We start from the raw sequence: 23,419 nt of genomic DNA, 5'->3' as shown, positions 1-23,419 counted from the left end.
AAAAAGGAGCATTTTCTGGAAGGCATTAAACATATGTGAAAATCATGAAAAATACTGGTGGCAAAAGAGTTGATACATATTGAGACTATAAGCTAGCTAAAGCCGGCAAATTGAGTTATTCACGTCTGAATTAAATGTGCGAATGATGCAAATTTCATGCGCAATTGAAGCGAGTTAACTTAAAATGTTCAAGCGACCAACTACACGCCAATAGCACGACTTATTCATTTCATTCATGTCTAGTGTGAATGCACAGTTAAATATAAAGGTGCTTTTTTCTTAGAATAACTTTTTTCCCCAAAATGGTTCATACCAGACGCGAATGAAGCGTTATGTGCGACTTATTTACATGTAATGTCAATGCATCTGACTGAATGGTTCTTTGAGGAACCAAAATTGGTTCTTCTATGGAAAAAACATTTTAAGCACCTTTATTTTTAAAAGTGCAAGTTCAAATCCTCTGTCGTGGTTCAAAATGAACAATGGCAAATCATATATGTACCAAAATATACAGTACAACCATGGCGGTGGGCACGTATCCTCGTACATGTTGGGTAAAATGAGTTCATCAATCATATTCCAGTTTCCCCATCTTTTACCATCATGTCCAGTGTCAAAACAAAGTAACACCAGTTATATCGAGTTCTAGGAAATGAATAGAAATAAAAACATGAAGCAAATAAAAGAGAAGTAGCAGCGAGACAAAAAGAGCAAGACGGAGAGAGACAGGCAGGGCGATGGAGAGAGTCAGAAGATGAGAGCGTACAGTAGAGGATGGAGTGGGGGAGGAGACGTTCACACAAAGACTCGCTGGAGAGATGCTGCTTGTCTCTGTATCCTTTATAGCAAGACAAAAGAATACTGATCAAACGCTTTCAAACGCAACGATTAGCAACACAACAGCACAAACATCAATGTCATTGAATTATTTGCATTGTTAGCTATAACGCTAATTCGAATATCCAAAGGTAGCTAGCACAAATCAGGAACTAGTGTTATATTTAACCATTTTGTATTGTACAAATGTACAAACATTGTAAACGGTTGTTCTTGTTGCTTAAAGCATTGTGTTAGTAACGTAAATGTCATGGGTTCGAACCCAGGGTACACACATACTGATAAAATATATGTGTTGTAAGGCGCTTTGGATAAAATGGTCATTGTAAATAAATAACAGGTCAACAGATAGGCCTTGCTTGGTTGCATTTACATTTATGCATTTGGTAGACACTTCTAACAAAAGCACTGCACACCAAAGCGTTTACGCCGGCGAATGTTTTCAATTGTTTTCAATGGAAGCGCAGCGTTTAAAAAAAACAATTTTATCCGTACTGAGAGCAGAGAGTTGAAAAATATTCAACTTTGGATGAAAAGCTCAGCTCGTCAATGTCAGCTCTCACACGGCCGTCCAATCACAGTGAAGGAGGGGCAAGACAAATATCACAACAACCAACCGGTGCATCGGCCAACGACTGATAAACAAAGCAGAAGTATCACAGCAGTCGACTAAAATAAATCTGTCTGCCGGGCTATTCAGCCGCGTAAAAAAGCTTTGGTGTGCACGCCCCCTTACAGTGCATTACAAGGTAAACATTTTTATCAGCATGTGTGTTCCCTGGGTTCAAACCCATGACCTCTTGCACTGCTAACGCAATACTTTACCACTGAGTTATACTGTTTTATAGAGGTCCCCTTGGTTTTTTTTCGAAATATTCCAAAAAATGTTTACACGACTCAAAATAGGAAGCCTGATACTAGCCAAACAAAAGTAGTGTCCAATTCAGTTTTAATTATTAATTCAGTTAAATGAGTATTTGTGTAAATAAAAGAGGTTTTCACCGGCCTTGTGCGTCTTTGCTTTTAATTTCTCCCTCAGCATGTGGCATCTTAAAGAGACACATTCAGGACACATTAGACTTTTATATGAGGAAACTGTGTCAAGCGTCTTTATTTAGTTCCCGGAGTCAGAAAGGACTGCTTTTATCTTACCCGGCATGATATCTCTCGCTGTTATAGGAATGAAGTGTGTTTCTAGCACACATGCATGCTTGTAATGATCGATTAGATGTTATTATTAGCTTCGATTTCTTTGCACTGCCTGTAAGGGTGCTCGATTGTTTGCCAAGCACTAGTTTTTATTTATGTATTTTTTTATTTATATATAATATAGAATAAATAAAAATATACCATATAACATTTACACATGTAAATGTTTCTTAAATGAATACATAATATATACATAATTATTACACACAGCACTTAAACATATATAATATTCAAAAACTCACTTTTATTTTGTATGCAATTAATCGTGATTATTTATTTGCCCATTAATTCATTTAAACACATACAGCCTACACTAATGTAACATATGTCAAATAAATATAAAAGCAATTTTTCACTTATTAAAAAACAAATAAATAATATATATATATTATATTGAAAAGATATCAAATTGCACAATATGATGGATATGTTTGAATGTACATTAAAAGCTACAATATCGACAGAATATCTACATATGAAGAACCTAAAATATGTTGAGAATCCTTTGAGGATAATACATTTATAAGTAGATTAAATATGTGAAACACCATCACATTTATCCATCTATTTATTCATTAGTTCGCAGTTAACACATTTACATAATGTGACATTGTAATAATTTCATTCACTGTTTTAAATATCATAATAGCGTCAACAGAGAGCAGAGACATCTCACAAGAGATACACACAAACCACAAGATCTTCTAACTGGATTTTACTGTCAGACACAAAAATAAGCCAAGCAAACATTATATATTTATATCCACACAGCAAAATACTCCAATGCTGATATCATGGTAATGCATGGTATTTATACGGTATTTTAACAGACCTGAAGGATTTACACATCGTAAACAAAGTTTGTCAAGACATGAACTGCCATCTGCTGAGCTATATCTACTTATCAAACTGAGCAAAATTTAATAATAATTGAGAGGTCATGTTTGTGTAACACACGCATACCAATAAAGCTGCTTTCAAAAAATGTTGCATATGTTTACAGCCAGGGAGCCAAGCCATCCATAAAAAGATTGTGTTGGTTATTGTTTCCTAGATTTGATTCAATCTGATGTGTGGTATGACCGGAGAAATGTCATATCTACATTCAGTTGATGGATTGCCGGCTGTACTGTAAACATTACGCTCCCCGCATACAGAAACATTTAATTCCTCAGAGGTTCTGACTATATATCAGAAGATTTGGCAGTGTTCTCACTTGTGTTTCATTCAATTCATTCAACTCTCAGATGTTTCTCTTAAAATTCCTTGGGAAATACATGGAACTGGGACAACTATTGAAAAAATTAAGTATAAGAGCTATAAAAATTAATGTAGACTGTAGGAAATTAATGTCTGAGACACAGAACACCTAAAGTTTCCATCTACTCTCCATTTATTCTTAATACCTTTGTAGATATTATTATAAAAATGTACACATTGCACCTAAAAAAAATATTAGTGGATCTCTGCTTGTTAAGTTATGAATACTGTTTCCGCGTCCAAGCCTTCACTTATTTCAATAGAGGATAAACAGATGTTTATTAGCACTATTTATTCATATTTCACATTTAAGAAAAGTTTTTATGAACTCACAGTGTACAAAGCAGTCTCCAGGCTCAAGAAATCACAGACAGCATTATATTAATAATTTGTAAATAATCCATGTCCATGAGTCCATGTCTGGTCATCTCGGAGATATGAATTGATATGGAGATAAAAATTAGGATTCTGTGTTTTTTATATTGGCCGATGATGTTTGCTATGCCGCTACATCCAAAAGCCAGAGGGCGCTCTCGTGCAGAAACTCAATATGCGCCGCAGAAGAAAAACCATACACATGCAGCTCCAGGAAATACCTTAAAGGTCACATTCTTTCTGATCCTATTTTTTAAACCCTAGTTAGTGTGTAATGTTGTTATAATAGCATAAATAATAGCTGTAAAATGTTAAAGGTTAACGTTCACGGCCAGGTGATATATTTTCTTTAACACAATTTGCCTACAGCGAACAGCCGGTTTGGACTACAGCCCTCTACTTCCTGCTTTAATGACATCTGTAGAACAGTTTTTTGACTAAACTCCGCCCACAGGAATACGTCAGTTGCCAGCTAAACTAACGGCAAGCTAAGCTGCTGTTGAATCACAACACACTAAACAAACTACACAATCAGAACTCGTTGCGTATTTCTGATGGAGGGACTTCATTTTTTTACACGTGAAACATGAACACATGTTATACTGCGCACTGTAAACACAATCAAAGCTTCAAAAACACAGAAAGAACGGGACATTTAAGCATATATATATATATATTGCTGTTCTTCAAACCTTTTCAGGTATTTTCATGATAATAAAGAATATGTATAATGATTATGTTAGACGAGTGTTTCTTTTTCGACTCAAACTAACAGTGATTTCAGATCGATAATGACTTACTGATCAAAAGCCATAGTACATAAAATAGCTGCAAATAATTTCGGCTGTGCGATTCAGAATAGTTATCGGCCAGGTATTATTAGTGTATATCGGCATTTATCATCACATTCCTAGTGTTTTTGGTAGTTTGCATTATAATACGATTGTATATTATACACTCGTATCATAATGCAAAACTACCAAAAACATATGAAAAATATACTATATTAGCATATTTTTTGTTTCCCTGTGGCATTTAAGATCGTTTGGACCAGGAAGCGCTGCATGACATCAGACTTAACAAGTGGATTGGTACCAAAAAGTGTATATTAGTACTTTAAAGGTACAAATATATACATATCAGTACCTAAATGGTCCTCGCATCTCTGTACCACAAAGTCTGAAAGGAGTTTAAACGGATAATTCACTCACTCACTCTCACCGATAATTTGAATCAACATGAAGATATTTTGGGAAAATCCTGTTTGTAACGAAACCAATCGGACCATTAGCAAAAAAACACTACTATGGAAGTCATTGGGGCTTCTGATTGGTTCAGTTACTGACATTCCTCAAAATATCTTTCTTTGTGTTCATCAGAACAAAGACATTAATACAAGTTTGAGTAGAATTTTCATTTTTGGCTGAACTATCTTTTTAATACTTTGGGTTAGGTTATTATAAGCAACAATGAGATTAGTGCTTCCCTCAACAAGCAGCAGTAATTACACAGTTTGATAAGCGAGACCACCTCTCTGGTCTGAGAAGATATCTGCCGACAGCTGTCATCCATTAAAACAGGTGTCATATGGCCCACTTAGAATATCGTTGTCGTTTCAATTCGCACCTGGTCAATGAAACATTCATGATAGTTCACAGACAGACTGAAGCACTACTCAAATAACATTTAAAAAAATGCCACGTGAATTTACATTATTGTCCTGTCTAGCGACACTTTCACAATCATACTGTACTTCTACACTATCAGAAAATGCTGTCACTAGGGCGGTAGCTGCGGTACAATTTTAAAAACACACTTTTGTACCTAAATGGTGCCAGTGGCAGCCGGTGACTTCTTTTTTCAAGGGCGCACCATGCAAAGTTCCTCACAACATGTATGTAGCCCGTCATTTATGTGGGTCGTAATTTCAAAATATGTGTTCTGCGTGTCGAGAGATCCTATGTGCATCACGTGTCTTGTCAAAATAAGTGCCTGCTGCAGACGCATATAAAGGGTTTATGATAAAAGAGACACTCGCGTTTGCCAGATACTCGCATAATCTCATGCGTAATCAGACTTTAATGTTAAGGGAGGGTCTTGCGTGTATTTTGTAAATGTGAGCGTCTCTTTTATCATAAACGGTTTTGACATGTGTGTAGTAGGCACTTATGTTGACAAAACAGGTGATGCACATGGTTCACATGACACAACAAACACATATTTTGAAAACACAGGCAACACACACGACACTCCGAACACATATTTTGAATTTGCACCCCTCAGAAGAGCAGTCACGAGCCGCAACTGAATGGTGCATATAAGGGCCTTCTTAACACTTTCCCCATTATCTTGTCAATTAAGAGAAAACATTTGCATAAAAAAAGTGTTTCTGATTAATTTATGTTAATCCACTAGATGGCACACTTACCGAATTTATGAAAAAACTGAAGCCAAAACGTTATTTACTAATTTTAAACTTTGTGTATGTTTTGAAAATCGTTCTGAATCTGATCTCTAACAAAATTCCTTCACAAAAATGCAATTATTTTTTTATTATTTTTTAAGAAAAATACTCATATTTAAGAGTTTATAAGCAGAGAAAAATGTTCATTTTCCCATTTTGTTTGTTTGTTTTTATTGTTTCTTTGAAAGCAAAGGGTCTGTTCTTTCATTTGATTTATTTGTATGTTTATATATTCTTAGAAGAAAAATTTCCTGGAAGGCATTTTGAAAATCACAAAAAAAATGATGGCGGGCAACTTTTAAAAAAATGGCTGGCGTGGAATGAGTAACAGGTACCATCCTAGTGACAGCTTTTGTACCTTTTTTATTTTTTTTAAGTTTACAGCCTTTCATCATTTAATCTTTACTGTATTCTGGGGGTCTGAAAATGATTGTGATGATGTCACAGTGTTGCACTGTATGATCTCAATAAAATTAGCTTTGTCTGGATTACAGTAATCTCAAATACATGCTACAAAATGGGTCGTAATTTTAACCCATTGTTTGGTCAAATATAAAAAAATTGGGTTAATTTTAACCCAACAGCTGGGCTTGAGCCTTTTAGAGTGTAATTTTCACATCATGCATTGCAGCATGATTTTTTTAATTATTATACTGCTGAGACACAAATTAAATTATAGAAAAAGATCAGAAGCTGTCTATTTCTGTCAAAACCCAAAGCAAAAATGTATGGCATCAGGAAAATCTAGAAGTGCAAGAGTTAAATATTAACAAAACTCTTATTTTTGGCTGTGCCTGGGGCAATACAGTAAGCATACTGTAAACGTTATCAAGTCAGCTCTAAGGCAACAATCCAAAACTAGTATAAACCGTAGCCTACTCACCGCATGATTCACAAGGTAGAACACAATGTTTCCAGACGATCGGTTTGAATGAAACAAAATGCAAGAGTTGGCAAAAAAGCCCATCATCTTCACCAGCTGCTATTACCATCATCATTTCACCCTGATCTTCATCATTAACTCACTCAAATAAAGAAACAGATGCTGCTTTAGGGCTGACTGGACCCAACAAATCAAGCACTTTCGAATCAAGATCCAGATTATATGAACAGTTCACAACAACCAAACTGAAGTCAACGACCAAACAAGAAACATGTTTCAATCCCCACTCACGCATTGGTGATGATTTCAGATATTATTGTCATTTAGTAAAGCAGAATGCAGATAAAGATGTAATCTATATAATATAGTATAATCTGATACCGTAATCTCTTTAAACATTACTATCTGATAATAACAGAATGTGCACATTTAACAGGATCATCACAATGATATGATTTTTTTTGATAGGATATTGATAGAGTAGCGAAAACTTATTTTTTCTACTTTTAACCTTTTTGGAGATTGTAAGCAATACACATTGTAATTGTTAAAAGAAAATGTACTGTAATAGTTTAAAAAAAAAAACATTTATTTGTTTACGCTGTCGAATCAGATAAACACAACCACAGATATTTTTCAATTGCCATTTATAAATTAGGTCATGACGCTGGTAATGTTAAGTGTTTTCTTATTAATGTAAAAATTATTATTAATTTCGCAATTGTGCTGAAATGCAATAAATGTTTTTTTTAACATAAACCTATGCTGTAATATACATTCCATAAATTGCATTTGGCTATTCTGTAAAGGCATGTTACGCATACGTATATTTATGCATAAAGGCCCTTTTGCTATTAATTGCACTCGGTGAATGAAACAAAGAAATGGGGGGTAACACATCGCTGGCATGAGAGCAGAAAAGGACACCAATTCAAAAATTTACATAAATCTATTTTCCTTTTCTGCAATACCAAACAAAAGACACACAGCAGTAGGATTAGGATGATACTACACATTTATGTCTTTAACATTTTGTAGGTCATCATTGTTATTATAAAAGAGGTTTTGACCAAATTTGAGATTAATACATGTCCTTTATAGCTAAAACAGCCTATTGTTTTGTCATGCAATAAAATGCTCTATCTTTAAATAACTGTTCAGCGAGTAAGCCCGTGCCAAAACAAAGCTGAATCCAGTAGTACTGCTCTGGTGAGCTTTGCCTCTTTACTCAAAAGCATCCCTGCCTGTCGCATCAATTATGGAGGAACCTATATTTGGAACACACACAAAAGCAATTTCTCTACATCCAAACAAAAGCTTTGTGTGACTATAAATACAACCTACATAAGAGCCATACAATGTTTTTATTGTAAGGTCTTTCTGTAGAAAATAATTTGATATATTATTTATTTTAATCTGAGCTTAGGCTCTTTGTCCTGTTTTTGCTCAACAGGATGCATGTATCTAGGATGGCATTGAGCAGAAAAACATGTTGCCCACAACATGCAGAGACAAAAGATATGTAGGGTATAATATGGAAATGCATGTGAAGTGAGTGGCGCAATGAAATTATCCAATTACTGGCAACCTGATAATGGTTTCAGTGTGCTGTATTTCCAGGAAGAGCTAACATCAAACACTTAATGTCTGTCTGGAGCTCAATATAAGGCAAAATGGAGAAGAGAGATCATAATACTTCGTTGGATAACATGTGGATGGCTTGCATTGTTATTGTTGCAGTTGTGCACTGCCTGTAGTAGAAAAAAATACATATACAGACACATCAGAAAGGTTTCTATTATGCTTTTAGATGTTACATTGTTGTTGCAGTTGTACTACCTCGTTTTTACGCGTGTCTTAATATAGCGTAAATGTGTTTTATGATAATAATTGGCGATTGGATTAGAAATATCTCTTATAGCCTATAGGAGGAGTGTGCATTGTTTGTTTATATGATTCATTTGTACATGTATGCCTCTCTAAATCACTATTTATTAAGTTTGACCTACATCTATTTAAAACATGAATTTATTCTAACCAAAAACATGTGCGTAAAGATCAGCCTGCGCTATAATGTGTCCATATGTTGACGCTGAATGAAGCAGAGGACGTGGACATTTGATCTCCACCTACCTCAACGATAAATGTCCTCTCTTCTCCACAAACAGACACGACCCAGAATAGGATGTGGAAATAGCATGTTTTCCAACAGAACCCCGGGAGTCCCGTCCTTCTCCCCCTGGCTCCCACCCCCGCCATGACTGTCCCCAAAATCCCCCCACTGTCCACCGTTGATTTCCAGGCTTGTGTCCTGTTTACGGTCTTTAAAAAACAATGGGGTCCTGTATTCCTGGTGTGATGCTCTCCAAAGTCGAGCTTTAAATGCGCAATGCCATTTTTACGCGTGCGTCAGATGAAGATGCTGAGCCTCTGATGCTCTCGAGCGAATGCTGCACCTCTCACATCCATACGTGCTGCATCGCTGTACAGATCTGTGAATCGGTTCTTTTGAATTCATTCGACTAGGCCTAGGGAATCGTTTTAAATGATTCAGTTATTCGTTTGCATTAGTGGCGCTCCAATGTGATCCAAATCCCGCTGTGTACGATTCATTAACCAACGATTCGTTTTCGATGTTTTAGACGTCATTACGTCGTACTCGATCAGCGCACACGAGCTCTGCTTCTTTTATACACAATAATAATATATTTAACATACTATTTTAACTCAGATGTTTGTTGGTTTATGAAAGTTTATTTAAATATTTTATTTTATCACTTTAGCTTTTTTCTTCGTGTAAATCTACAGTAGTTTATTTCACGTTTTGTATTATAGTTATTGTATCATATTTGAAATATGAATGTTTTCCTTGTTCATGTTTGTATTTGTATATTCATTATATAAAATAAAAGGATGAGCTCCGCAGTTAAATACACAAAACCATGTTAGTCTATACACTGAGTAATTTATTACTAAAAGTTCTAAGAATGTACAGGAACCACACATTTTATACATTACTACTGATGTCAATTTACACATTATTTAGGCCAACAAAAACACAAAACAAAAACCTTTACAACAATTATACTCTGAATATGTGTAAGATATTTTATGTTATGTTGTGTTAAGTTATGTTATAAGATGACCAAGAGTTTATATGCCCTTATTTGTCTGTGACTTAAAACACAAACGCAAAGACACAAAAATAAAAAATAAATGCAAGAAATAAAACATTTATTAGGTTAATTTCATCAAAAAAAAAAAGGGGGGGGGGGGCAGATCTTATAATAAACTGCAAAAATATTAAATTAATTAATTGTTATAGCAGTTTACATTTACTTAATTAACTTCACTTACTTACTTACTTACTTACTTAAATAAATAAAAATAATGCAATAAAGTATATGTATACATAAAATTATAAAAAATAAAATGTTTCATGCCAGAAATGCTACAAAAGTAAAGACATAAGTCTAAAATAGCTGTGATCCTAATTTCAAATACCAAAAAAAATTTGTCAAATGTTTATTGGTTTTACCAACAAAGGCCACTAGGTGTCAACGTTTTGCTGTATACTCTTGTCACAAATTAATAAATTACTCTCACCACATTTTTACTATTGCTGAAATATGACAACTACTTTCTTAGACCAATTAATGATACACAGTTTGCCAACATTTTTGCAAATGTATTATCTGATATAGTGTTATGAATATTATAATAATTAATATGCATTCCTATGGGGTCTGTGACATTTTACAAAGTGACTGTCACTAAGAAATAAAACGAAGAAATAAAACATTTATTAGGCTAATTTCATCAAAAAAAGGGACACATCTTATGATAAACTGCAAAACTATTACATTAATACATTTTTATAGCAGTTTAAATTTACTTTAATAAATAAAAATAATGCAATAAAGTATATATATTGTATACATAAAATAGTTTTTTTAATGTTTCACGCCAGACATGCTAAGTAAAGACATAAGTCCAAACTAGCAGTGATCCAAATTTCAGGTTAAAATCACAAAAAATGAGTTTAGTGGTTTTACCAACAAAGGCCACTAGGTGTCAACGTTTTGCTGTATACTCTTGGCACAAATTAATAAATTACTCTCACCACATTATTGCTATTGCTGAATATTTTTGAAATATGACAACTAAGTTCTTAGACCTTTCCATAGTTTGCCAACATTTTTGCAGATTTATTATAGGATAAATATTATGAATATTATAATAATTAATATGCATTCCTATGGGGTCTGTGACATGTAACAAAATGAGGGGACACATCTAATGATAAACTAAAGATAAATCTTATTAAATGACTGCATTCGTACACTCGGGAACTTTCAAATACCAAAGCCTTTGTGATCTTCTGTTATATTACAAAGATCAAACTGAGGCGTATGACGCAAATGAGATCAAATGATTGGCATGCAGTATTAATTTCACTTTAGCTTTGGGCAGTTACACACCTAGTGAGATTAAAATGATCGTTATTTGTTAATGTCAATTACTGCGCACGGCAATATTAATTTCCATAATGTTATTCAATGGATGAAAGATGAAAATATAATCTATAATATGAATTTGATTACCTTTTTGTAACTGTGGTGTTCTCTCCAACCAGCATAATCGGTAATAGTCAATGCAGTCTGGGTTTTATGGCCGACAAAAGATGTCCAGCAGGGAGAGATCGGAAGTCAGAGAGACCGGGCGTGTGGCAGGGTGCACCACCTGTCCACGAGGCACCAAATCTGGGTCACAATGTACAATGAGTCTACACCAAACCCTGGAGATGCTTAAACCTGTGAACAATGGGATGAAGGCCAGAGCTTCAGAGATGATCAGCAGGAAAGGCCTGATTTCTGACAGTTTCTCCATCTGGAGCTGTGTTAAAGCAAACCTGATCAGACGCACACAAAACATGAGTAACAATACAAACCTTACATACGAAGCACAAACACAAAAATACAGATCACTCATTTGTGACAACAGATAGACTGGGGTTAGATGTCACACTTTTACTATCTTCACTACGTTTTTTATATAAAGCAGCTACAGCTTTATCTCGGTTATAATGTCAGTTATTAAATAATAGAGTTAGCGTGGGGATATCAATATATAAAACAGCAAATGATGTAAAAAGGTTTGCCTTTATGGTGTCCATAAAACACTGGAGTGTGAATCTCAGATAGACCAAAACACATTTCACCCACTCAGCAACCAACAGCATCTGCAGAGAGAGAGAGAGAGAGAAAATCTTCCTCCATCTGTGTCTCTCGCCCACATCTCACCCTTTACTGTTATAGATGCAACAATTAACACTTCATTGCAGGACTTGCCCTACTTTTATAGTCTGAGTGTCTAAACAAAAGATTAATTGTACTGATCACACATATATTTATAATAGAGATATGCTCTAAAGATGTAATGGTTACATTTTACAGTAAGGTTCTGTAATGTAACATTAAATTGTTACAGTAAAAATGTCAGTTTGTTACAGTAAACATTTGGGTAACGCTTTAGATTACAGCCCGGAAAGTACTGCGTAAGTACAGCGAATTTACAGCGTATGTTTCTGTAGTTATAGTATACTTATGAAGTAGGTACGTGTAATTATAAGGGAACAATTTATAATATTTGGGGAATAAAGGGGTAACAACCAGGAAAAATACAAATAATATATGCAGTTAGTATTTTATAATTAAGAGCTAACTATTTTAATATTACATGGTATGTATGACTTATATGCACTGGCGTCATACCATGGCTGCTTTCACATGGATTCTGCAAACTGTGGGTCTTCATTCAATCAAAGTCATACACCACATATATTTTTGGAATAATATAGGTAGGCTATTAAAATTTATTACACGGCTCTCTGGAATGCTTGATTCTGATTGGTCAGTTGAGACATTTGCAGGTTCGTTCTTTTCAAATAATAACCGCTCCAAAATAATAACGCATAGCCGGACTACTTTCACGAGTAAAATCGCTCCGCGCCAATAAAGATCAATAAAGATTACTGTCTGTTTGGCGCCATCTTGTGACAAACACTCGACAACCACGACAAGACACAGAGAGCTTACTGAGACTGAACTTGACAAAATAGAGCATGACAGCTACGAAGCCAACACACACAAAAATACAGAATGGGCATTAACACTTCTCAAAGACTGGCTAAAAGAGAAAAAATGGAGACAAGTATGAAGCAGAGGATCTTAATAAGGTATTACGATCATTTTATGCATCTGTGCAAAGTTTCGCGGAAGGATAAAAATGTTAATTTAAAACAAATATGCCAATAAAATGTTTCAAATTCATATTCATGTCCAGTTTTTTTTCTTATGTGGCAAGTAGCCGTGTAATAAGCGGGATAATGTAGAGGCAGCCGGTAGTTATTGGGAAATAAGCTCCTTCAGTGTGATACAAGACCCTCCGCTTCGCGTCGGGTCCTGATCACACTGTCGGGGCTTATTTCCCAATAACTACCGGCTGCCTCTACATTATCCCTTACATATTATATATATATATATATATATATATATATATATATATATATATATATATATATATATATATATATATATATATATTTTTTTTTTTTTTTTACCACGGGGGTACATATTTTATCATTTCATGATGCATGATGATGGAGATTACTAAACAACAAAACTTGAAATTCAGTTAATATGTTTATACTATTTATTAGTATGATACAATTTAAATAAAGTAATAAAGGTTACTTACCTTAAGAAAGAAAAAGAGTACAGGAATTTGTTGGGTCATCAAGCAAAATTAAAAATAGGCAAGGCAAAGATGTTTACCCCCTTGTTTTACGTAGTTACAGAGTAAGTACATTATCGGCGGGCTGCAAATTAAAGTGGCACTTGTTACCCCCTTGTTTCACGTAGTTACAGGGTAAATACAACATCTGCGGGCTGCAAATTAAAGTGGAACTTGTTACCCCCTTGTTTCACGTAGTTAAAGAGTAAATACAACATCTGCGGGCTGTAAATTAAAGTGGCACTTCTTACCCCCTTGTTTCACGTGGTTAAAGAGTAAAAACAACATCTGCGGGCTGTAAATTAAAGTGGCACTTCTTACCCCTTTGTTCCCAAAATATTATAAATTGTTCCCTTAAAATTACATGTATGTACCTTATAAGTACACTATGATTACAGAAATGTATGCTGTAAATTCGCTGTACTTACGCAGTACTTTACTGCTAATGTTTTTATTATTTTTTTCTGGTTGTTACCCCTTTATTCCCCAAATATTATAAATTGTTCCCTTATAATTACACGTACGTACTTCATAAGTAAACTATAATTACAGAAACATATGCTGTAAATTCGCTGTACTTACCCAGTACTTTCCGGGCTATAATCTAAAGCGTTACCAACATGTGTAGTGAAAGGGACATAGTGGCCATGGTATGGTAACCTGTATTTGGACAGTGACATTTAACCCATCAAGTGAGTAGTGAACACACACATTGCAAGTTGTGTACACACACACATTTTTCCCGCCCCTCCTCCACTCTGATTGGACAGCCGAGTGAAAAGTGACATTGATGAGCTGATCACTTCCCCATTCGGACAAAACCCCCCTGCTGCTGGCGTTTTTGAAAAGTGCGGGGCTTCCATTGAAACAATTATAAACATACGACAGCCACAGGCACAAACCATAGACTGTAAAAAAATATGGACGACGGTTTGTTGGTCTCAAGTCCCGTTGAATTTTTAGTGAAAGTGACATAGTGGCCATGGTTGGTATGGTAACCCGTATCTGGACAGTTGTTAACGCGGCATGTTTTTCCGCCAAAATTTTTCAACTTGCGCGTTTGCCACGGCAACGCTTAATTCGCACCAATCGCGCAAACTAGACGCGTGAATGAGGCGGAATTGCGCCTGCCCCGCTAAACACCTCATTTGCACCATGAGACCTCCAGACGCGCGTCAACGCGTCTTCACATTGACTTAACATTTAAATCTCTCGCACTTGCCGCCTCTTCCACGGCTGGTGTGAACACAGCATTAGACCACGACTGCCCCAAATATGTACGATTATTTACATTATATAACTCACATGAACTTTTCAAAGCTGACAGTCTGAAATGTTTTTCAAACCCAAACCACAAACCTGTAAGAGTAAGTTCCACGCTAAACCTTTATACTTTAAAGGCACCACTAATATACAGTACATTGCCAATGAATTAATTTGGTTTTTCCACCTAATGAACAAGGCTAATAACTCATTGCATTCTTATTTGTGACCCTGGAGCACAAAACCAGTCATAAGGGTCAATAAAAAATATTTATACATAAGCAATGTGAATAAATAAGCTTTCCATTAATGTATGGTTTGTAATAATAAGACAATATTTGGCCGACTATTTGAAAATCTGGAATCTAAGGGTGCAAAAATCCAAATGAACACATATTAATAATGATAAATCATTTTTTATATATATTTACGCTAGGAAATATCTTCATGGAACATAATCTTTACTTAATATCCTAATGATTTTTGGCATAAAATAAAATGTTGTCCCATACAATGTATTGTTGGCTATTGCTACAAATATATCTGTGGTCCGGGGTCACATTTGTTAAATTCTTTCCCCGGTCACTGATGCATGCATATTTTTACAGAAATGACATCAATCAACTGATTCAGGTCAGGATTGGCTTCTGAATGCGTTTCAAACACGTACCATTGTTTGCACGATGACGAACTTTCCGCTTGTTTCAGAAGCTAAATGCATTACGTGTGTATACTGGTGACTCATCGTAGGTCTGAGAGACATTAAACTGATTTTATGTTCCAAAACATTTGAAGTAAAAACTAATCAAGCCAATATTTACCTCCTGTTTTCTCCAGGGGCTCTAAAGGTCACTGAACTCTACATAGCTGTCCATCATAGCTGATCTGAAGTCAGCCGTATATTTTCTCATAGGCCTGTAACTCCTACGTGAGGTAGCGAACGCAGAGGCGAATACTTCAGTACAAGGTCTCATTGTACACACTTGTGCTCTCATATTACACATCTAAAGTTAGCTTTATACAGTATATCTTGAATGCACTTCAAATATGAAATACTGTAAAACATCTGTACTTTAAAGTCGCCATGAAACGGAAGTAGCGATTGCCTTATTTTCCCCGTGGTGACGTATATCCGAATGAAACGGCTTTTGAGATGAAATAAGGCAGGGCTGGATTTGAATTTGTCCATCGAGATCTGATTGGATCGTTTGAAGTTGGGTCGTGTTGCTAATTGCTAATCACTGCGATCTTCTCCCGGACCCCGCCCACCTGCCATACTTTTGACCGGAAGTGAAGAGAGATCGTTTTGAGGAGGGGAGGAGATTTGCATTTTTGATTAAAGATTATGAGCACACACGAATTTTTAAAAAATAATGAAGCTCACAGATAAGTCATTTGTTAATAATACCAAACTATTAAAAATACATATATAGTTTTTCATTTCAATTTCATTGCGACTTTAAGCTTACTGATGCTGTTTATGAGACTCATGGTGTCCTCAGCCTAATCCTGTTTTACAACTACAGCCCTCCGGCAGAAAAATGAGCCATCCAATGAGCTCTGGAAAAACCTCTTCACACTGTTATGTCCAATAAAAAGATTTACAAAACATAATTTGTAGTGAAATATGTGGACAAAGATACTCATGACGCTATAACTGAATGTGATCCTGGACCACAAACCAGTCATAACATAAGTCTCACAAGTATTTTTGTAGCAATAGCCTTTGTATGGGTCAAAATTATAAATTTTTTATGCCAAAAATCATTAGTATATTAAGTGCAGATCAGGTTCCATGAAGATATTTGTACATTTCCTATCCTAAATATATTCATGATTAGTAATATGTGTTGCGAAGGACTTCACTTGTCAATGTTTCGATTTTTTGCAACCTCAGATAGTTGTATCTTGGCCACATATTGTCCTATCCTTACAAAACATACATCACTGGAAAGCATATTTATTCTTTCAGATGATGTATAATTTTATGTTTTTTTGGTTTAGGGTCACAAATATAAAATATAAAATTTAGTTTAGACAATATATCAATAACATGCATGAAGGAATGTTCCAGTTTCAATGTCATTTCAATTATCACAAATGCTTTATAATAAATACAAACAATGAACCTGTTTTGAAAGTATAGACACAAATCCAAACCCTTATGACTTTTGTTCTTCTGTGGAACACATTAGGAGATGTTAGGCTGGCCACAAACGTGAAGATTTATGCCAGATTTGCCCACTCGGCAACTGAAAGGGGGCGTTACACGATTTTATCACAGCCTCCAGTGTGTGGTGTCATTTCAATTATTTTGTTGCTCCCGATCGGGTTGAAGCCTCTCCGAGCCCAAATCATTTAAACAGGTTTGATATTTACAACTTATGATTGAGCTTCCTTTGACATGACAGCTGCAATAGCCAATGAGAGCATGCAAACTTCAACTGGATGCTTTTATAGACACCCACACTGTATAAAGTGAAAAGTTGGATCAACTTAAAGGGGACATATCATAAAAATCCGACTTTTTCCATGTTTAAGTGCTATAATTGGGTCCCCAGTGCTTTTATCAACCTAGAAAACATGAAAAATAACAACTCAGTAACTTTGTTTTGGTTACGCATTCTCTGCAAGCATGCAAAAAATTACGTCATAGAAATTTAGATGTCAGAAGGGGATTTTATTATAATAATACCACCCTTTAATCTGCACTATCCAACCACATACTGCCATTTAGTGCAGAGATCAACTCATTTGCATGTTAAAGAACACCCAAAAATGGCACATTTTTGCCCACACCTACAAAGTGGCAATTTGAACATGTTATAATAAATTATCTATATGGTATTTTGAGCTAAAACTTCACATATGTACTCTGGGGACACCAAAGATTTATTTTACATCTTAAAAAAATCTTGTGAAATGTCCTCTTTAAATTTTAAACATGACATGAAAGAGAAGTATTGAGAAAGACTATCGACTTGCCAATAGTACAAGTGCTTTGCGGTCTGGTCGAATCATCCAGTGTGTGCGTTCTGAAGATTTTGTTGTTAAAATCACTTTAAAATGTCCTTACTTTTGTGGCCCATGGATTTAAAATCATTTAAGATGTAAAAATCATCCAGTGTGTCCCAGGCATAATGGTAGCATTTTAAAGACTGAAATATGACGTCCCCAGGTGATTTTTGTGTTTTATTGAAGAAAAAAAGTCATGCAGGTTTGGAACAACCCAGTGAAAGATGACAGACTTTTCATTTTGAGGTGAATAATCCCTTTAAGAGCATTTCACAAACCTCATTTCTCATTATCCTCTAATCGCCTGATGAAACTCTATTTGTCGCCACAAGGGATCTCTGTCAGCCTGTAAACAGATCTGCTGAATGAAGAAAAAATTCAACCGTGGGCCATGACAACATTCCAAAGCAGCCTTGCAAAAGCTAAACTCTGAATAAGAAATGAATGATGAAGTTTGTTGCTACTGCATTCAATGATTCAGTTACTAAACTATTTTTTTTTTATCATTTATGCATTTGATTTTATCCAAAATTACTTATAGTGCATTTAAGCCACACATTTCATCAGATTGTGTGTTGTTTCACCGGGATTGAACCCATGACCTTTGCTATGCTAATGTAATGCCCTACCAGCTGAGTTACAGGAACACATTTTAGTCATTTTAAGATATTTAGTGATAAAATGTAACAGTCCAAAACATGCAGATGTTACTTTTACTGTATATATTTGTATCCATAATTCATTCATCAAATTAGCCAGACATCACACCATGTCATTATTTATATTATCAGCTCATTTAGATAATTTTAGGTTATGTAACAAAATGTTTTTACATTGTAATGTACATACATAGAGCCGTACATTGGACAGACTGCATAATCTGAGCTCTCTGTGTTTTACAGAGGCAACAGCGCCACCTCTGTTGAGAAACATTACATGACAAAAGTGGTTGTAAATGTCACAGGATAATTTCTATTATATGCACAACCTCAAGAGCGGAAACAATTATGATTTTATAGCTTCACGGGTACGTCAGTTAATCTTTAACCTGCTTCTGGTTTTCAGAAATAGCTGTTGTCTATAGAGCGAGTTGAAGTTAAAGAATGGGTGAATTACAGCAAAACCAGTTTCAGCCCCACCTCTTCTAAAAGTTTCCATCTTTCAACACAAACTAAACAATATTATCTAAAACAAACTGCTCAACATTTCTATGAATACACCTCACAAAATAACAATGGCTCATATTTCATCCAGATGTCAACATACAATGAATTTCTTTTGTTTAGAGATGACAAACCCTATTTTGGGTTTTACATTATAATGTAAAATATATTTTAATTTATTTTAATGTAAATTAAGAACTGTTTATCCAAAAATTCTCAGCATAGTATTGTGTCAGTTGCTGCCTTAATTTTTTAAGTATAATCAAACTAACTATACAATTCATTTAACTTTAATAATCTTAGTGCTGAATTACTGTAACTTATCAAATATTTTATAAATTATATTACATACAGTCAAAAATTGATGGATGGACATATAGACAGACAGTCAGATAGAAAGAATAGATAAAAATGGATGGATGGATGGATGGATGGATGGAAAGATTAACAGAAAGACAGACAGACATGCATAGATAGAAATGAATGTATGGGTAGACAGACAGACAGACAGAAATGGATAGAAATTGATATATGGATAAATGGATGGATAGACAAAAATAAATAAATAGAAATGGATAGATAGTAATGGATAGAAAGATACAGACAGACAGACATGGATAGATGACATACAGACGGAAATGGATGGATGGACAAAAATTAATTGATAAAAATGGATGGATAAACAGACAGATAGAAAATAATAGATTGAAATGGATGGACAGATATACAGACAGTCAGATAGAAAAAAATAGATGGATGGACAGACATAAACAAAAAGACAGACAAAAAATAATAAATAGAAATGGATGGATGGAAAGATGAATAGACAGACAGGCATGAATAGATAGATAGATAGATAGATAGATAGATAGATAGATAGATAGATAGATAGATAGATAGATAGATAGATAGATAAAAATAAACAGATAGATGGATGGATGGATGGACATAGACAGAAATTAGTAGATAAAAATGGATTAAAAGACAAACATACAAAAAATGGATAGATGGATGGAAAGACAGAAATTGATAGATAGAAATGTATAAAAAGACACACAGAAATGGTTGGAAGGACAGACAGAAAGAATAGATAGAGATGGATAGAAAGAAAGACACAGACAGACATGGATAGACAGAAATGGATGGAAGGATGGACATACAGACAGAAATGGGTAGCGAGACAGACAGAAAGACAGAAATTGATAGATAGATTGATAGATAGATTGAAAGACAAACAGACAAAAATGGATAGATGGATGGACAGACAGAAATGGATAGCGAGACAGAAAGACAGAAATTGATAGATAGAAATGTATAGAAAGACAGACAGAAATGGATGGATGGAAGGACAGACAGACAGACAGACAGAAATGAATTGATAGAGATGGATAGATGGACAGAAAGACGGACGAACAGACAGACAGACAGAAATGGGTAGATAGAAATGAATTGAAAGACAGACAGAAATGGATGGATGGAAGGACAGACAGACAGAAATGAATTGATAGAGATGGATAGATGGACAGAAAGACGGACGGATGGACAGACAGACAAACAGACAGACAGACAGACAGAAATGGGTAGATAGAAATGAATTGAAAGACAGACAGAAATGGATGGATGGAAGGACAGACAGACAGACAGACAGAAATGAATTGATAGAGATGGATAGATGGACAGAAAGACGGACGGACAGACAGACAGACAGACAGACAGACAGACAGACAGACAGACAGAAATGAATTGAAAGACAGACAGACAGAAAATGGATAGATAGATGGACAGACAGAAATGGATAGCCAGAAAGAAAGACAGAAATTGATGGATAGAAATGTATAGAAAGATAGACAGAAATGGATGGATGGAAGGACAGAGAGACAGAAATGAATAGATAGAGATGGACGGACAGACAGAAATTGATAGATAGAAATAGATAGATAGACACAGGCAGACGGACATGGATTGATTGATAGATGGATGGAGGAATGGATACATACAAATAGACAGACAGACGGAAATTGATAGATAGAAATTTATAGAAAAACAGATGGACAGACAGACACAAATGAATAAACGGAAAGATAGTCAGACAGGAAGATAAAATAGAAATGGTTAAATGGACAGACAGACAGATTCAGAACAACACAAGATGTCCAAATATTACAGAACAAAAAGCTTTAAATCATGACAGAACATTGATTCTCAGCACATATGAATCATCTTGGCAGATATCAGAGCAAATAAATCAACACTGATATTTTATTGTGAGACCACATCAGCAGCTCTGTAGTTTGCTGATGAGAGCACATTTTCTCCAGAAGCCGATTAGCTCTGAAACAGCAACTCACTGTTTAAACCCACAGATATTTGGCAAGCATTCAGTTGACTGGCTTAACCGCATACTTCCACAAATGTCAACCCTGCCCGACAGCTTCACATTTCTGCAGAAGACTCAAAACATTCTGCATCCCGGTTACCATCAGAGAAGTCGAGCGTCTTTTCAAGTGCATCGACTGGAACGTTATGAGAGTAAATGTGGTCAGGAAGAAAACTGGCAAGCTGTGACTCACCCAGTTACTGCTGGCTTTGATGTAGCTTAACCTTAAAGGTCTTTGTCAGTGAATACTGGGAGGGAAAACACACACATTTATTAATATAGTAATACACTATAGTAATGAAATATGTAAAACATTTGGACATGCCTACTGCATCTATTCATTGCTGTTTGTCCTACGTAGGGTAACGTGGAGTGATGGAGTTTACAAAAGAAAACATCCGGACACTCAGACAAATATTTTCACTCGCACCTGCTGGATCTTTCTAGATAATGGCTAATAATAAAATAAAATCTTAAATTGAAGCTTAGTCCCGTTAAAAAGATTCAGCCCTCAGTCTAAGTGATTCACTACGCAACAACACTGAGTCGACATACTTGTAATACCATTTATAATTTCTTAATAACACATCGTACACATTTTCTTTAAAACATTTTGTCTGGTTAAAGGTCAAGAGGAAATCAATTCATCCTAAAAATAGAGTAAATGTATTGTGGTAAACGACTGAGAAACAATGCTCTCAATTCCAGCAAATAAAAGCAAAGAAACAAACAAAAAACAAAACCAACCTAAAAAAAAAAATCTGAAACCAGTTCAACTACATACAAGGAAAACGTGCAATAGTTCATGTACAGACCTTTTTGTTTTTGAAACTTCTTAAAGGTTAAAAAATAATTAACTACTTAGGTGAATAAAACATAACATGCTAATTTATAAACATTATAACATTGAATACTGCTCACACTAAAAAAATTTTTTTTATTCATTTAGGGTATGGTTCAAATGTATATTTTATAATTTGAGCCAATGAAAAATAAATAACTTGCTCTAAACAATATTTTCTACATCTATGAAAGCTATTTTATAAAGTCTAAACTATGTTTTCTTTTACTTTTAAATTAATTTAAATTCTATTGTTGATCTGAACAACAAAGATATTGATTTAATCAAAACAAAAATTCCCATTTAAAAAATAATTAGTATTAAAAATTATTTGTTTTCTCCAAAGAAATAGATACTTAATTTAATTAAGTTAAAGTATTCATTTTTAAAAATACAAGTTAATAGAAATGGTTTAATATATAATATTTAAAATACTTAATAAAACACGTTTAAAGGGCACCTATTATGCGAAATCCACCTTTACAAGATGTTTGGACATACATTAATGTGTGTTGTGTGAACACGATGAAAAAATCTACCCAGTCTCACGAGGTTTCGTGATATAGTCACGTAAATTTTTTATCCTTTTTGTGTGATATTATCACAAATTTTGTGTGACGAAAACAGGAATTCATTATATGATCACGAAAAACTGGGAATTCGTGATAATATCATGAAAAAAGAATCAAAAAGTTAAGTGACTATATAACAAAATTTCTTGAGAGTGGGCTGGAAAAAAATCCACCGGCTCCTTGTTTTTTAATCCCCATTAAACCAAAGCAGTCTCATTAGACATGCCGTTTTGATTCTCTTATTAATGTGAGGTCACATTGATAAAGCCCCGCCCACTTACACTCCTGTTTACCATAGTTTCCACCCTCAGCGAGTTGTATTTTGTTCACTAGATACTTAGACTGTATTAATCAGATCTATTTTA

At 34.8% G+C, this 23,419-nt stretch overlaps 1 protein-coding gene across 1 annotated transcript in view; it reads right to left on the bottom strand.

The window, feature by feature from the left end:
* The window catches only part of mmp24 (matrix metallopeptidase 24), a 37,619-nt gene extending 28,056 nt beyond the window's left edge, over positions 1–9,563 (bottom strand). Inside the window, exon 1 of the mRNA XM_065279578.2 lies at positions 9,162–9,563. Coding sequence (XP_065135650.1) covers positions 9,162–9,287 — 126 coding nt within the window. The 5' untranslated portion in view covers positions 9,288–9,563. The remainder of the gene's footprint in view (positions 1–9,161) is intronic.
* Between the last annotated feature and the right edge of the window lie 13,856 nt (positions 9,564–23,419).

Source organism: Paramisgurnus dabryanus, chromosome 7 (assembly GCF_030506205.2).
Source record: "Paramisgurnus dabryanus chromosome 7, PD_genome_1.1, whole genome shotgun sequence".
NCBI lineage: Eukaryota > Metazoa > Chordata > Actinopteri > Cypriniformes > Cobitidae > Paramisgurnus > Paramisgurnus dabryanus.
This window is presented reverse-complemented; position numbering and strand designations above follow the sequence as displayed.